At 38.3% G+C, this 18,290-nt stretch overlaps 1 protein-coding gene across 2 annotated transcripts in view; it reads left to right on the top strand.

Moving 5' to 3' along the window:
• NBAS (NBAS subunit of NRZ tethering complex) overlaps positions 1-18,290 on the top strand; it is a 356,127-nt gene that overhangs the window by 99,439 nt on the left and 238,398 nt on the right. For both annotated transcript variants that reach the window (XM_054023471.1, XM_054023470.1), the window contains exons 24-29: positions 2,160-2,345; positions 4,147-4,320; positions 8,314-8,447; positions 9,497-9,559; positions 11,192-11,314; positions 12,619-12,721. In XM_054023471.1, coding sequence (XP_053879446.1) covers positions 2,160-2,345; positions 4,147-4,320; positions 8,314-8,447; positions 9,497-9,559; positions 11,192-11,314; positions 12,619-12,721 — 783 coding nt within the window. The remainder of the gene's footprint in view (positions 1-2,159; positions 2,346-4,146; positions 4,321-8,313; positions 8,448-9,496; positions 9,560-11,191; positions 11,315-12,618; positions 12,722-18,290) is intronic.

Genomic DNA, 18,290 nt, shown 5'->3' with positions numbered 1-18,290 from the left:
CTGTACCTTTTTATTGGCCTTTTCACCATTCTTATCTAAGATGTTTACTAGCTGCTGTGCTTATGAGGAATAAGCTAGTTAGCAGAGATGAAGAGCAAATATTTTGTTTCTATGTCATAATCTCTCCACTAGTTGTGAGTGCTGGTTGTCCTCCTTTTGCTAATCTATGTCAGGCAGCTGAAGTCTTGCTGCCATGTAACTCTGTCCACTCAGCAGGAGATGGCTTCTGCAAGACTTGGGGGGAAATTATGGTAGTTTGGTTTGTAGCTTGTTTGGGAATCCTGTAGTTCTTCCATTTCATTTCCCTGCCTTCCACTTTACCCCTCCTTCCCAATAAAGAAAAATAAAACAAACAACCAGCAATATACATGCAGTCTCAAACAGTAGCAAAGCCAGGAAATGTGCATCCTATTGAGGACAAAAAGGTGCTCCTTTATGAAGCTTCTCTCCCAGCTTCTGCAGACTGTGTAACCTGCTCACAGCCTACTGAACAATGACTGACTGAAAGGGATTCATTCTCTCAGGCTGGACTGAGCCTCCCACTGTTCCAGGACTCCAGTCCTCTCCCAAGAGCACTGCTATGCTATGCAGATACTTGTCAAAGCAGACAACTGTCAGTTGCAAATGAAATCACTCCCTATTCAAGAATTTCTCTGGGGCCAGCGCAAAAGGGCAAGATCTAGAAAAAGTGCGAGTGTTTCTTTTAATGTGTTTAAACGGGTTGTCATTAACTTGGGGAAACAACCAGTATTCTTTCTGCCTTGCAGGAGGAGTCACTTTCGTTTAGTGGGCATCACTTTTATGGTTGATCCCTACCCCCCAACTTCTCTCAGGTGTGGATTAAAAGCTAGCCTCTCCTATCCTAACTCTTCAAAGACAGCAGACCCTTACTCAGATGGGTCAATGGCTCCCTTTAAAAGGTGTGTGTTGGGGATGAGGTGAGAGTGAAATCATTGCTAGCGGTCATCCATCTCCTAAGTTCCTCTTCGATAAGGAGGGAGAATTGTCTGAGTTAGATCACGAGGGGAAAAAACAGAACCTGACCTTTAGGAAATGTATTTTCCACTTTGATCGGATGTGCAGGGCAGTAATCACAATTTAGGTCATGAAACCTATACCAAAGGAAAAGGAAAGGGAAGTATGTACCACCAAAAGGTTAATCGGAAGCTGCTGTATTACTGCCCACATAATTTTAAGATTTTGTGAGGTCCATGCCAGAGCTGGCTGGATTCAAGAAGCTAAACAAACAGCTTTTTTTAGTTCTGTAAGATTAATGATCTCCAACACTTCCCTAGCTCAAATATCTAATGTGGATGCAGTTGTGGCCTCCCTATCCAAGGATTTTTTTTTTTTAATATGGAGATATACCTATCTCATAGAGCTGGAAGGGACCTTGAAAGGTCCTTGAGTCCAGTCCCCTGCCTTCACTAGCTGGACCAAGTACTGTCCCTGACAGATTTTTGCCCTAGATCCCTACATGGCCCACTCAAGGATTGAACTCACAACCCTGGGTTTAGCAGGCCAATGCTCAAACCACTGAGTTATCCCTCCCCCCTAAGGATAGGGTAGTTCCCTCGGAGTATTGTCTCCCAAAAGATTATAGGATGGGAAGATACGAGGTACCCACCACAAGGATTCTGAAGCATTAGCAGTAGCCGTGAAAGCTTCTTTAACAACCACATGATTTGTCCAGGTAGCAGTGTCCTGATGCAGTGACCTAAAGAATACAGACCAATTAAACGGGGAATATTTTTTCTCTATTTTAAAGAAAATATCCCTAGCTGTACCTTTTAGGTCTGATTCCTGTAGTCTCTGAACTTTCTAGTAAGAGTAATGACACCTAATTCAGTGACCATGACACTACTCTGGGTCAGACCCTGGATTGCTGAGACTAATCAAGTCCTTTGTAAGTATGTGTGGGAAAGGACAGGGAACTCTCACTTCCAAACCCTTCAGTAACACAAAAGAGATTTCAAACAACAAAGACAAAGATGATACCATTGTTTTTAAAACCTCATCTGGCTCTTTAGTGACTACTCCTATCTGGAAAAGAAATTGGAAAAACAATATCTGAGGGACCAGTTACGGCTAGTTCAAGTATTGATTACCAAAAAGAAACAATCAAGTAGCAACATAATTTTTATTTTTTTTATTTTCAGGTGGATTGTGCTCTGTCCCTGGTTCGACTTGGCATGGAGAGGAACATTCCTGGTCTGCAGGTGCTTTGTGATAACCTGGTTACTCTGGAGATGCTGATTTATGAGACTGGATGTGATCTAACCCTAACCTTGAAAGATCTGCAGGAGATGAAAGATAGTGAAAAACTAAGACTGTTAATGATGAATGTACGTATTTTTGAAAATGCATTAGTTAGAGTGTTGAGCCTAAATAATTTCCATGCTTATATAGACTCCTTGCATGTAACATAACAGTGCTCTTCAGCCAGAGGTGTTTCCCTGTCACATTTCCATTTATTATCCATCCATATCCCAAACAGCATTGGCACTAGATTTGTTTCTTTTTTAATAATGTGGAAATGGTATTTTTGGAAAACAGCAGAACCATTTTGGCTCATTTTAAAAATAAAATGAAAACAACTCCCCCCACCCCCCCAGAGACTAAGTCTGAATAATTTCAGACTGCAAGCCATGATTGACTGAAAACGGGAATAGGATAGAAATGCCTTAAGTATTACTATTGCTACTGCTCAAGTTATAAGAGCACTTTTTTTAAGATGGTTTTTGATGTTTATAACTATTATCAGCTAAATCTCAGCTCATTTCTGTGCAGCAGATAAACTCATCTGAAATCTTCTCTGGTTCTTCAGTCTTCTTTTTCTTGTGCAACATCCATCTTTTTTTATACAATTTATATTGTAAGAGGAAACTGATAGTGAACCCAATATGTAGTTTGCCTAACATTTGCCATTACAAAAAGAATCTTGTGATTTTTTTTTTATTATTATTATTATTATTTTGAAACACTTCCAATGTGTGCAGCACGCCTTTGAAATTCAGCAGGTGGAATGTCCTTAGGTGAGAGAAGTACCTTTTCTTTGTCCCATGAAATTCTGTTCAAGTTATGCTGAGACACAGATTCATACACTCTAGGACTGGAAGGGACCTCGAGAGGTCATCGAGTCCAGTCTCCTGTCCTCATGGCAGGACCAAATACTGTCTAGATCATCCCTGATAGACATTTATCTAACCTACTCTTAAATATCTCCAGAGATAGAGATTCCACAACCTCCCTAGGCAGTTTATTCCAATGTTTAACCACCCTGACAGTGAGGAACTTTTTCCTAATGTCCAACCTAAACCTCCCTTGCTGCAGTTTAAGCCCATTGCTTCTTCTTCTATCCTTAGAGGCTAAGATGAACAAGTTTTTTCCCACTTCCTTATGACACCCTTTTAGATACCTGAAAACTACGATCACGTCCTCTCTCAGTCTTCTCTTTTCCAAACTAAACAAACCCAATTCTTTCAGCCTTCCTTCATAGGTCATGTTCTCAAAACCTTGAATCATTGTTGTTGCTCTTCTCTGGACCCTCTCCAATTTCTCCACATCTTTCTTGAAATGTGGTGCCCAGCACTGGACACAATACTCCAGCTGAGACCTAACCAGCGCAGAGTAGAGTGGAAGAATGGCTTCTCGTGACATACTCTATTGAAAATCACTATTTATTTTCTCTTGCTTGCATTCCTTGGGAAACTTTTGGCAGCCTGCCAAAATAATTTAATATGAATATGGTAAGGCTGGGCTCATGCCACCACCAAAGCAGCAGTGGGATGGGACGTTGCACTGGGAATGCCTGGTATGACCAGGTCAGCTGTAGTCAAGAGGGCTGAGGAATGAGAAAGCTGAGCTTTTCTATAAGACTCCCTTAGACTCAATAGCCCGTCCCTCCCATTTTGGATGATAGTCTTCTCCTGCTGCCAGTTAATTTAATTAATTCTGTAGTTTAAGTGGTAGGAGTTTGTGCTGCAAGCTCAGGGTTCAGACGGTGCTGATGATGCATGATGGGGGCAGTTTATTACTGTTACACATAATACAATTTGTTTTTACCTTTTTTCATTTTTTAAAAAAAGGAACTGGTTTTTATCGTTCAGTTTTCATTTGTTTTGTTTAACTTCTTACACTTTCTAGTCTTCTGATGAAAGATATGTGAAGAACGTTTATCAGTGGATGGTCCCATTTCTACATCGCTGTGAAAATCAGTCCCCTGGTCTTGCAAACACACTTTTTAGGGAGTATTTAGTAAGCTTAGCAAAGGAAGACCTGAAATTCCCTCTGAAGATCTTTCAAAATTCAAAACCAGATGTAAGTACAGATTCATAGTTGTTTTATTTATTGGCTTATTTGAAAACTATAATTTATCATGCAGAACTGGATTCATAAGTAAGGTTTGTTTGTTTCCTGATCAGTTTTAGAGGTTGACTGTCTTTTTTTTTCCTTTTTCACTGAACATTTGTCATGCAGATATGAAAATATGTTCCCTAAACAAGGTTAAAACAGAATTTCTAATGTATGGTTAAACCATAGTTCTTGATCAGGATGTCAAAAGATATGTTAATCATTAATCACTAGGAGAAATACCCAGTGGAGTAGAAATTAGTAGGGATTCTTCCGAATGTCATTTTTTGGTAATGCATTGAACTTCATTTTCTGAATATGGCTAAATATTTTGTTTGCTTGTTTGTTTGTTTGAAGCCTCTTAAAATATTTTTCTGAGTACTTCTGTCTGGTGCCTTTCCCTGAAGAATTTTACCAGCTTTCATTTTTTTTCCACTAAAAGTGTTGGTAAGAAGTATTTCTTTGCCTCATTAATGAGGGGGAAAAAGCATTGATATTGATCACTGTAGATAAAAATGCTGAAATTCATAAGAAAGTAGAAGGACCACAATAGAACTTTAATAAAATAAGCTGTATCCCTTTCCATTCATCTTTGCATCCATTATTTAAACTACCTTTTTCCAGTAGCTAGATCGAAATGTGTGTAGTTAGATATTTTAAATTTACATTCACCCACAGCCCTCGTCAGTTCATATAAAGTTCATTTATTTGTTTAGTTATTTATTTAGATTTCTAAAACATACATAGCAGAAAGGTCCAGCTTAAATCCTAATATTCCCGTCCTGTGTTTTAAGTGCACAATCAATAACCACACCAACACACCCACTTCCTGCATAGTCACACTCTGGCTGCCAAGGTAAGTTCTACTTTCTCTACCTCTCCTCGTAGGGTAGAGAAGGACACCTCTACTGCTTTTGAAAATAGAGGACTCTCCCAGCTTCTTTTGGAAGGGGAGAAGATCCCCTGCTGCCCCTACTTGAAGTGGATGTTGGGGCATAGGTCCACAGGGGGTAAAACCATGGGAGTCCAATGTCACGCTGGGCCTCAGGGCCTACGTTGCCTTAATCAGGACCTGATTCAAAGTAAACTAACGGAACAAATATTTAGATCAAATAAATCATTAAATATCTAGAGGGCAACAGAACTATGCATAATAAACAGCAAAGTTTTATAAATCTTGTTAGACAAACATGCCTGATAGCTTTTCCACCACAGTAATAGATTTGGACTCTAGTAAAATACTAAATACTGTATTTCATGAAACCTTAATTGGAACATTGACATTGCCTTGGATATTTGTGTGTGGATTGACCTTTGTCTAAAAATGGAAAGCAAGAGACAGTGAAAGATAGCAGTGTGCCAAGTTCGAATTGGAAGCCACCAATATTGTTTCTTGGATCAGTGGTATGTGACATCTTCATTAATGACCTAGAAGATGGAAGAAACAGCAAATTAATATAATTGCTATGATAACAAAACATCAATACAGCTATTTCTCACGTCAGATACAGATTTTAAGTTGCTTCTGATGGCTGTAGTCCCATATGGATGAGATCAATATTTGAGTTACTTTAAATCTGATCCAAAAACTTGGTACTCTGGTGATTCAATTTATAGTTTATAATGTAATCTTTCAAAAGATAGAACTGCAGCAAAGTTCATGTCCCAGCCCTGAACTGTTATATCAGGGATCGGCAACCTTTGGCACGCGGCTCGTCAGGGAAATCCGCTGGTGGTCCGGGACAGTTTGTTTACCTGCAGCGTCCACCTGTTGGCTGATTGCAGCTCCCACTGGTCACGGTTCGCCGTTCCAGGCCAGTAGGAGCTGCGATCGGCCAAACCTGCGGACGCTGCAGGGAAACAAACCATCCCGGCCTGCCAGCGGAGTTCCCTGACGGACCGCATGCCAAAGCTTGCCGATCCCTGTGTTATATGATTGGTGTTTCATTTGCAGAGCAATAACCTCTTTGCTCAGAAGAGGGTGTCAACAGTCACTTCTTACATCTCACAAAAATGATATTTAGAGAATAGTTCTGCAGATGAATTAACTGCGCATTTAGGAGCCAATCAAAATTGCAAGTGAAATTGTATTTCATATGATGGCCTAATAAACACAAGTTTTGGCCCTCTCTCCCCCAACTGATCGTTTATCTAGCTACCTACTTTTGAAGTGTGGTTCTACTCTGGAAAAGTGTTGCTAAAAATGATGACTTCTTACTCAGCAGGTCTGCTCCTTGTGTGTCTTCAGGCATATCTTATTGTTTAACCGACCCAACTAACTTTTTACCGCTTGTTAGTGTCTGCTCTGCAGAGTTAAAAGTGAGATAGCTAGATGATGTTCCTCCTTGTGCATCATCAATGTGTTTACTCATTTCCACTTGCTTACACCCACACAGCCTCACTGGAGACATTGGATTTGCACAGTCCAAGTGAGAGCAGAATTTGGCCTGCAGGAACTTTTGTTATTGGTGGTGGTACATGAGAAAGAAAGAACTAAGGGATATGGGACTTTGAAAATCTTTTTCAGTGTTGGCTGACTCTACTCCTATGGAAGTCAGTGGTAGTTTTACCATTGATTTCAATAGGAGCAGGGTTAGGCTGACACTGAGTATTTTTGAAAATTTCACCCTAAATGCTTAATATTTTATCTATTATGGAAGCACATTCAGTACAATTGTCACCTCTGCTAAGTTATGACTATTCCGATAAAATGATATCAAGAATTTCTCATTACTACATAGTCATCCACTGTGACAGGCTTATGAGCCGTCACTTTCCGAGTAACCTTTCCCCACTATCTCTCTCCTTCCTCGTAGTCAAGTAGAAGGACTTAAATACCCACATATGTTGTCCTATATAGATAGGTCCAGGGAATCAATGGGTAACGGGAAGTAGAAGAACTGCGTAGCTTGTAAACCTTTTTTTGAGTGTTGTCTGTGCTGAAAACTTTCGCAAATTCTCCTATCACTGCTCTACTAAAAAACGGAGCTGTACCACTGATAGTTTGTAAGTAATTACATCCTTACTGAAAGACACACTATTGCAAAAAAGTGTATTTTTCCCATAATACACCCTTGTATCACTCTTCTCCATATCACATCCTGCATATACAGTAGTGTGAGATCGTGTGTACATTGGCATCCACTGTTACTGATCCAAGCAGCACAAGTTGACATGATGGTAAAAACACTGGCAGTTGATCTACATTGAAGGTACCTACAAAATGTGGCCCCGATACAGAGAAAAATAACACAACATTGTTAGTGGGGGAGGGGAGTGCTTTTGCAACAGTGAATAACTGGTCTTTCTACAAGCATGGAAACTTTTAAATGGTTCTTCAGTAAAATATAAAATACTCTGGCAATATAAGGCTGTACTTCAGCTATTGTATTTGGAGCTATATGAATTATTGTAGTATGTCTATACAGTTTTAAATACAGTTTGAGATTCATGAATCATAAATTGACATAATTGTTAGAAGCACCTCATTTTTCTGCTGCATGCAGTAGTGGGTTGTGTGGTGGATGGGCTGTACACAATAACTGCAGCATTTTACAGAATTGATGCTGTTAATGTGCAAATGAAGTAAATTCCTTTGATGTGTGTAAATAATGGTTTCAAGCATCTACATTTTTTTTAATAATTTGCCTGTTTAAAATATTTGCTTTTTCAAAATTAAATAGGATTCAGTTGCAAGTGTCTTGCTCTTTCAGACAGGTTCAGTACACAGAGGATAGAGATTAGCCTTTGTTGCATTTTCTGTAATTACAAAAGATATTTCACAGAGAATTATTAAAGATCCAGAGAGCCTCTAATTAAAAAGAAATCACTAAATTGGTTTTATAGTTGTACTTGCACTAGTTAAGATTGTATTTACAGTAACACTGGAATATGGAAAAACTGACTGTAAATGGAAAAAAAAGTTTCAACATATAGCAAAATATATTCTGTTTTTGATAGTGTCAGCAAAAAATAATTCCTGATCAGGACCAGCTGATGAGTATGGCACTGGAATGTATCTATAGTTGCGACCGAGATGACCAGCTCTCCCTTTGTTATGATATTTTGGAATGCCTTCCACAAAGAGGATATGGGTGAGCATACATATGTTGTTATATGCAGATGTTTTTAGAACACATTAAATATAGTTGTGAATTATCTAAAATCTTTCCCTGAGATGACATTCCTTTCTCCTGGGGAAATAATTAAAATAAATTAAAAGCTAAAGTATGTAATGTAATTGGTGTAGTACCTATCTTAATTGAACTGTTTGAGCCTGTGCTTCATATATGTTAAAAAAAATGTTTAACAAATTATCTAAATCAAAAGGTCAAAATCAGACGGTCCAGACCACGCCCACTCTGCAGGCCTTTGTGTCAGGTAGAGGTGGGAAAGTCACTGAGATTGAGCTGCAGCCCAAACCCAAATGTCTACACTGCAGTTAAACAGCCCCTTAGTCGAAGCCACGCAATCTCAAGTCAGCTGGCACAGGCCAGCCATGGGTGTCTAATTGTAGTGTAGACATACCCTTGAAGTACATTTCCCAGACCTAAAGAAGAGCTATATGTAAGCTCGAAAGCTTGTCTCTTTCATCAACAGAAGTTGGTCCAATAAAAGATATTACCTCACCCACCTTGTCTCTCTAATATATACAGCATTGATGCTCATAAGCATTCATGCCAGCATGAGACAGGCCCCCTCCTACAGAGAAACTGCACTATGACAAACAACATTTCTGGAGAAAATGGATGAAAGACTGACTATCAGGAGAAGCCCTAGGCTACCTGGTATTCTTCTGGGTCCATTGCCAATCTCCACACTTGGGAAGGTCATGCTTGGAAAAGTGGAGGTGGATGGACGGGAGGGAGTTCAAGGGGAAGGTGTCAGGTAAGAAGCGAGCTGGTATTTCTAGGGGTGGGTTCAATGTTGTCTAGTATTACCCACAAGTTCTTGGCCTTCCTTCTATCAGAAGCCAACAGTTTTAATCCTTTCTGTGCAAGCTGCAGCATCATCTGGGTTTTGAAAGGTTCCAGAATGAATATTCAACTTTTTGGTGTTTATTTCCATGTCGATAATGTGTTATACCAGCAATAACTGGATCATGCATTCAACAGTATTTTTTTTTTAATTAAAACCTTCACAGCCCGGAAACAGACATAACTAAAACTCTTCATGACAAGGTAGATGAACTGGAACAAATTCTCAGGTAAAAACCATTTACCATATCAACAGTTCATTTTGTTTTATTGGAGGAATAGTACAGGAATGTACAGGTTACCATGGCATAGGGTCATAGGTCATATCCAAACCCTTCACTACAAATCTAGAGGAAAAATACTTTCTGAATGTTGAGTTCTTCTACAATATTAGGGTTGTAACTTTCTTCCTACAAAAAATATTTCAACCACCACTGCCCCAAATCAAATATCAAAGCTAGGATTGCAAGGGATGAGAATGGAGTGCTGAACTGCTCCCGTATTTGTGGAACGGCAGTCAGAGTATCTGTAGTGTGTACAAAAGGGTTTAGGCCAAATCTGAGCCTCTAAGCCAGTGGTCCCCAAACTTTTTACCTTGCGCCCCCCCCATTACTCCTGACTGCGCTGCCCACACCCCTCGGAGCTAGGGCCAGGAGGGGGAGATACGGACAGGGGTAAGGAGGCTGAGGCTGGGACCATAACTGGGGGAAGGAGTGGAGCCTCGGCCGGGAGCAGGATCCCTGGGCGCGGGGTCGGTAGCCATCGCTGGAAGTGGAGCCCCGGGCGCGGGGCTGGCAGCCGGGGCTGGGGCCAGGAGTGGAGCGGAGTGGTGCTCCCTTTCTGCCCTCGGTGGGGGCTGGCCCGGGCCCCAGCCATGCCCCCCCTGAATGTTCTAGGTGGCGTGCCCCACAGATTGAGGACCTCTCCTCTAAGCCAAGTTTCAAATGCCTTGAGTATTTATAGGAAGAGAAACATAAAAATGACTAGGAGAGGTTAATCTAAGAAAGGAAGTAATGAGGAGGGTTTTTTCTGGTTTCCAATGGTATTGTCGTAATGTCAGCTCCCTGTAGCTTAGGAAAAGTTTATATGTTCTGATCATCAGAACTTTCAAATTTTATAATGCTTATAGGTTATATAAAATTCAAGAAATGTGAGATGGTTTACAATGTTCTTCCTTGAAATAATATTAGACTCGTTGGTTGGTTGGTTTATCATTAAAACAGCTGGTGTCTGGAGAATAACGTTTCTTCCTGAATATGTATAGATTATTTGAATAGTTTGAAATTGAAAATAGAGTTTGTTCATTTCAGAAGGAACTTGCTGAAAATATTGCTGTTAGATGCCAGTGTGGTATATTTACTGAAAGTATTCTTTGTTTGAAGGAGGGACAATACTCATGTGGTTATGGCACTAGTTTGGGATTTGGGAGATGAGAGTTCAATTTCTGGCTCTGCCACAGACTTTATTTATGACTTTGGCAAAGTCACTTACTCTCTCAACCTCAGTTCAGCTCCTCATCTGTAAGGTCCCTACTAATATTACCTTCCTCCCATCTTCTGTCTAACTTGTCTGTTGAGGTTGTAAGCTCTTTGGGAGAGAGACTCTCACTGTATGTGTATGTGCAGTGCTTTGCACAATGGAACCCTGATCTTGTTTGAAGCCTCTAGGCCATTGTTTCTCAATGACTGGTCCGTGGACTGGTGCCGGTCCCTGAGATCTCCCTGACAGTTTAGAAAGCCCTGGTCCCAGGTATCAAAAAGGTTGAGAAACACTGCTTTAGGCAATATTATGATACAAATAATGATGATCTAATGCAGGACAAAATGGCAAGATGCTGAATGATTTATACTGTATATTTGTAGTGTATCAGAAATTTTGGAGAAGCATGGACTTCAGAAACCTGTATCATTTGTAAAAGATACGCAGAACAGCCCAGAGCAAGCAGAGAAGCTTATGATTAGGCTGACCAGGCACACAGGACGCAAGTGAGTATTGACAGTGTTGGTCAGCTTAGAATGTTCGTGTTCAGAGAATGTGCATTTTCACCTTTATACACCAATATCATGGTACTTTTTTCTCTCAACCTTAACACCATAACCATAAAACAAACTGGTTAACGTGAAATTGAACATTGACTATAAGTGCTTCACTGCTTTTTGTTGTTGTTAAAAATACTACCTCTTGCTAGAATGGTTGCAGACTGATTTCAGTATGGTTGTGTTCTGTTCAGTTAAGCAAGCTTAAAAGGCATATTGGCAGAGAAAATACTTCCAGTCATATATGTACTTTAAAAATGAACAATAAAACAAATGTACTGGAAATAAAGTCCTTTAAAACTAATTCTGTTTTACTGAAAGCGCAGAATTTATGAAATAGCATCTTTTAGAATTTTCTTTTTTGGCTTCGCATGATTTTCTTATGAGCTTTTGTATCAGTAGTTTTAATTCAGGTATTTAGCAATAATTGAATCTGCCATTTCTTCTTTTATTGATTTTTTTTTTTTTTTTTTGGAAAATATTCTTATTTTTCATGTCCATCTTGCTGTAGCTGAGTTATTGTACACCCTTCATAGAGAACAGAGAAATCAGATTGCTGAAGTCTTGAGAAAAAGCAGCATTTTGTGTGTGTTGTAATTACTGCTTCTCTTACTAAGAAAAGCTCCATCAGCTTTGATGGGTAGTGTATAGCTGGAGCATGCTAAAAGCCTTCTTAAGAGTTTTTAAATAGCTGGGAAAGATCAAATCAGTGTCCCTCCTAAAGTAAGAAGGTGCTGTAGAAGAAAAGTAACTCTCATTTGTATAGATCCTTGGCTCTTGGACACTCATGTCTTACTACTTTACCTAATAGCATCAGATGCTCAGTTAAGTACTTTAATATCAAGAATATAGAGAAAATGCTAACATATAAATGTCCATTCACAATCAAAAAGCAGTCCGGGAGATAGTGAACCAATGGACAGCTTAGTAGAATCCTTTCTAAACCCCTCCCACCAAATTAAAATAAAATTTAAATAAAAATAATAATGCTGTCTCCACGGGTTGCAGACAATGTATATCAGGCTTTTTGATAACTTGCATTAAATTTACTGCAATAATCCAGAGTTGATGTCTCAGAATTATGATTATCCAACTTTTTTGGGTGCTGTTAGAAATAGCTCATCACTGGAGGATTTTGGGAATGCTTACTTAAAAAAAAACAAAATTGTGGTATGTCGGGTCAGAGGTGGAACTCTAGCATCATCTCCCATTAAGGGGGACAATAAATATTGATTTTTTTTCTATTTATTTAGGCAGCCACCAGTCAGTGAGATGCACTGGAAAGGGTTACTTCAGGATATGTTGGATATGCAGCAGAATGTCTACACGTGCTTAGAGCCAGACACTTGCTACGAGGTGATTTCTACCCACTCCTCTATTTTTATTCTATAAACCAATATCAGAATAAATTGTCTCAGTTTGTACTGCTGTTCTCATTTGTGTCACTGAGATTGACACGAGTAAATCTTCTCACACTGTACTGAAATATTACTCATTGGCTGTCTGTGAACTCTACCATTGAAACCAGTGTAATGGAAGTTTCTGTCAGAGGGTTCCTTTGATGCATTTCATCAACAGTCCATGTAGTCTCCTGTCAGTCCCTCAGCATGAGTTTCTATTTATTTAAATCAGAAGACTGAAGTACTTGAGGAAGATAGTATCAGGGGGTAGCCGTGTTAGTCTGTATCTACAAAAACAACAAGGAGTCTGGTGGCACCTTAAAGACTAACAGATTTATTTGGGCATAAGCTTTCGTGAGTAAAAACCTCACTTCTTCGCATCCGAAGAAGTGAGGTTTTTACTCACGAAAGCTTATGCCCAAATAAATCTGTTAGTCTTTAAGGTGCCACCAGACTCCTTGTTGTTTTTGAGGAAGATAAGAGTTCTAAGATCTATAGTTTTTGATTCATAGATATCTTAATAAATAGAAGTTTAGGCAAGTGATTACTAATAAAAGTAATTTAAAGATAAATTATATTTTTTGTTAAATGTTACGTTTTAATTAAAAATGAACTTCGTATTCAGCCAAGCGTTTTAATGTCACCCACAGTACATACAGGACTGTGTGTAGATATTTTCTTCTTTGATTTAAAGTGAAACGTGAAATCCAATTTCGGCAGAAAATAATCTGCATATGTATAAACCAAGACATGCTGGTCATTAGAGTTTGTGAAGGACTGTTATTATGCTGAAGTGGAATTTATTTTGATATGTGCTGTTTATTTGCATATTCACTTTAATACATTACAGTTCAGCATTTAGATTACACTGTGCATAGCTTACTTATCTTGAAATCTTGACATCTTTTGAAAGTTTAATATTTGTGTCAGTTTTTTTTTCATTACAGTTTACAGAATTAATTGCATATAGCTGCCAGTCTCTCCTGCTCTGGGAGAAATTCTGAAAGCAAATTTGAACAGTTTTGAAGGAATTAAAGAAAAAAAGCTTATGGGACTTAAAGTAGAAATTGAAATATGTCACTTTTTTCTACAGTTATACATTTTTAAGCCATGTCAAGAAAAACGCTGTATGTCAGAAGACATTCCTCATTTCATGAAATAATAGACTAGATAATTAAAACAGTTGGACTATTCATTTGACTGATAAGTATGCATATTTTGTTGCAACTAGAACATACAGTAGAACCTCAGAGTTATGAACACCTCAGGAATGGAGGTTGTTTGCAACTCTGAAATGTTTGTAACTCTGAACAAAATATTATGGTTCTTTGAAAAGTTTTACAACTGAACATTGACTTAATACAGCTTTGAAAATTTACTGTGCAAAAGAAAAGGCTGCTTTTCCTTTTTTTTTTTTTTTTTTTTTTTGGGGGGGGGTAGTTTATGTTTAACACAGTACTGTACTGTAGTTGGTTTTTTTCTTTTTGTTTTTTGGTCTCTGGTCCTGCCTGATTATGTACTTCTGGTTCAATTGAGGTGTGTGGTTGACTGTTCAGTTCATAACTCAAGTGTTTGTAACTCTGAAGTTCTGCTGTATTTCTATCTTCCATTAGCACTCAGAACTGGTAAATTAATATCTTTTGTTTGAAAATCATGCATGGCATTAGAAAAAGAATAGGCCTGTAAGGTGGCTTCTGCATCAACGTTGGGACGTGTGTTGGGACTCTGTTGTGAAGTGTGTTGTGTTATTTGATTAAAACAAAACCTCCGGGAATCCTTTTGGAGAATGGGACCTGTATCCAACAATCTTCATTTATTTTTAATTTAATTTCAAAAAGGGGACCTATGCAAAATTGAGGGGGTTAGTTAAACAGAAATTAAAAGGTATAGTGACTAAAGTGAAATCCCTGCAAGCTGCATGGACGCTTTTTAAAGGCACCATAATAGAGGCCCAACTTAAATGTATTCCCCAAATTAAGAAACACAGTAAAAGAACTAAAAAAGATCCACCATGGCTTAACAACCATTTAAAAGAAGCAGTGAGAGATAAAAAGGCATCTTTTAAAACGTGGAAGTCAAATCCTAGTGAGGAAAATAGAAAGGAGCTTAAACACTGCCAACTTAAGTGTAAAAATGTAATAAGAAAAGCCAAAGAGGAGTTTGAAGAATGGCTAGCCAAAAACTCAAAAGATAATAACAAAATGTTTTTTAAGTACATCAGAAGCAGAAAGCCTGCTAAACAACCAGTGGGGGCCCCTAGATGATCGAGATACAAAAGGAGTGGTTAAAGACGACAAAGTCATTGTGGAGAAACTAAATGGATTCTTTGCTTCAGTCTTCACGGCTGAGGATGTTAGGGAAATTCCCAAACCTGAGCCAGCTTTTGTAGGTGACAAATCTGAGGAACTGTCACAGATTGAAGTGTTACTAGAGGAGGTTTTGGAATTAATCGATAAACTTAACATTAACAAGTTACCGGGACCAGATGGCATTCACTCAAGAGTTCTGAAAGAACTCAAATGTGAAGTTGTGAAACTATTAACTCTGGTTTGTAACCTGTTCTTTAAATCAGCTTCTGTACCCAATGATTGGAAGATAGCTAATGTAATGCCAATATTTAAAAAGGGCCCTAGAGGTGATCCCTGCAATTACAGACCGGTAAGTCTAACGTCAGTACCGGGCAAATTAGTTGAAACAAGAATAAAATTGTCAGACACATAGAAGAAGACAAATTGTTGGGCAAAAGTCAACATGGTTTCTGTAAAGGGAAATCGTGTCTTATTAATCTATTAGAGTTCTTTGAAGAGGTCAACAAATATGTGGACGGGGGGATCCAGTGGACATAGTATACTTAGATTTCCAGAAAACCTTTGACAAGGTCCCTCACCAAAGGCTCTTACGTAAATTAAGTTGTCATGGGTTAAAAGGGAAGGTCCTTTCACGGATTGAGAACTGGTTAAAAGATAGGGAACAAAGGGCAGGAATAAATGGTAAATTCTCAGAATGGAGAGAGGTAATTAGTGGCGTTCCCCAAGGGTCAGTCCTAGGACCAATCCTATTTAACTTACTCATAAATGGTTTGGAGAAAGGGGTAAAAAGTGAGGAGGCAAAGTTTGCAGATGATACTAAACTGCTCAAGATAGTTAAGACCAAAGCAGACTGTGAAGAACTTCAAAAAGATCTCACAAAACTAAGTGATTGGGCAACAAAATGGCAAATGAAATTTCATGTGGATAAATGTAAAGTAATGCACATTGGAAAAATAACCCCAACTATACATACAATATGATGGGGGCTAAGTTAGCTACAACAAATCAGGAAAAAGCTCTTGGAGTCATCGTGGATAGTTCTCTGAAGACGTCCACAAAGTGTGCAGAGGCAGTCAAAAAAGCAAACAGGATGTTAGGAATCATTAAAAAGGGGATAGAGAATAAGACAGAGAATATATTATTGCCCTTATATAAATCGATGGTACGCCCACATCTTGAATACTGCGTACAGATGTGGTCTCCTCATCTCAAAAAAGATATACTGGCACTAGAAAAGGTTCAGAGAAAGGCAACTAAAATGATAAGGGGTTTGGAAGGGGTTCCATATGAGGAGAGATTAAAGAGGCTAGGACTTTTCAGCTTGGAAAAGAGGAGACTAAGGGGGGATATGATAGAGTTGTATAAAATCATGAGTGATGTGGAGAAAATAGATAAGGAAAAGTTATTTACTTATTCTCATAATACAAGAATCTAGGGCCACCAAATGAAATTAATGGGCAGCAGGTTTAAAACAAATAAAAGGAAGTTCTTCACACAGTGCACAGTCAACTTGTGGAACTCCTTGCCTGAGGAGGTTGTGAAGGTTAAGACTATAACAGGGTTTAAAAAAGAACTGGATAAATTCATGGAGGTTAAGTCCATTAATGGCTATTAGCCAGGATGAGTAAGGAATGGTGTCCCTAGCCTCTGTTTGTCAGAGGGTGGAGATGGATGGCAGGAGAGAGATCATTTGATCATTTCCTGTTAGGTTCACTCCCTCTGGGGCACCTGGTGTTGGCCGCTGTCGGTAGACAGGATACTAGGCTAGATGGACCTTTGGTCTGACCCAATACGGCTGTTCTTATATAATCTGCATTTTGGTCTACTCTCCTATTGATAAATCAACAAATACAGACATTTTTTGCCTTAGATCATTATCTATAGATTTCTGTGTTCAAGGAGGCTACACATACATACTAAGAATTGTTTACTGGTCAGATATTCTTATTAAAATGGTTTATTGCCAGCCTTATGGTAGCTACTCTCTGCCTATGTTTCGGCTTTCCCTTGAGGTATATTGCATGGTAAGTTGTAAAGCTGCTGCCACATTCAAATGGTTTGGTACTTTTAAGTACACTAAACCATTAGACCACCAAAGGAAGAAAAATAATGCCATAGATTTCCTATGTGACCTTGGACACAGAACTTAATACTTTTGTGTCTGGTATGCCTATCCATTAGATGCCATCTACATTTCATGAAGTGAAACTGAAATAATCATTTCTGAAATATAAAGTTTTTTTTTGATTCTTGAATGGAAGGTGTCATGGAATCCAAAGTATTATTTCTTATTTATTTGTTGAACATCTCATTGTGCTTTTTGCTATGAGAGAAAAGAAGAAACTGTTCTGTTTGATGTCTTAATATAAGCTGAATAGAGAGACAACTCAAAAGACCCATTGAACAACATGAACACCAATTTTGAATATGCATATGTGCTGTGCCCTACTATGGTTTTAGGTGTAGGAATGAGACACAGAACTTTGGATATGGTTATCTCACAAGTTATCTCCCACACAAATTGTTTGACTTGCATGAGAGCAGGGCATATGTAAGAATGTTGCAACCTGTTGTCATGAGGGTGAGGTATCTCTGGGTCTCTGTATAGTCTTATGTGTGCTTCCAGTAGAGCTCACTCTGTCCTGACATATAGATTTGAAAGAATAAAATAAATTATATTTTATTTAAAAAATTTTCTGTTGTGATCATAACCATAGTATGAGAGTGTCTACAAATACAGATGATGTTTACAGACGCACTGTTTTAAAATTAATGATATAAATTTTGGGGCAAAGAAAAAAAATCTTCCTAAGTCAGAAATATTTCTATTTGTTTGTTATGGAATTAAATACTTTTTGATTGATGCAAAGTTATAATATCTAGTATTAAAATATTTTTTTTGTTCTTGTTAATTAGGATTGTACTGGCCTTTTATGTTGTGGAAAAAATATGATTCACCGATTTTGAGTTATTCTTAAAGAGAATTTATGCATTTTTAAGTACATTTTAAGTAATCACAGCTTTTTGGCCTAAGGCTAAAACAGTTAAAAGTTTCATGGCAAATATCTTGATATATTAACATTTATACTTTCATATTTTGAAGACTAGTCTTGATTTAAAATTAAAAAAATATAAAACACACTGGGAATTTTAATATTATTCTGATGTTCATTATGAACCTAAATGTGTGTTATGTTTAGAGCCCTACCAAATTCA

The sequence above is a fragment of the Malaclemys terrapin genome, chromosome 3, assembly GCF_027887155.1.
Source record: "Malaclemys terrapin pileata isolate rMalTer1 chromosome 3, rMalTer1.hap1, whole genome shotgun sequence".
Lineage (NCBI taxonomy): Eukaryota > Metazoa > Chordata > Testudines > Emydidae > Malaclemys > Malaclemys terrapin.
Note: the sequence above shows the minus strand (reverse complement) of the source record. Positions and strands in the feature narration are given on the sequence as shown.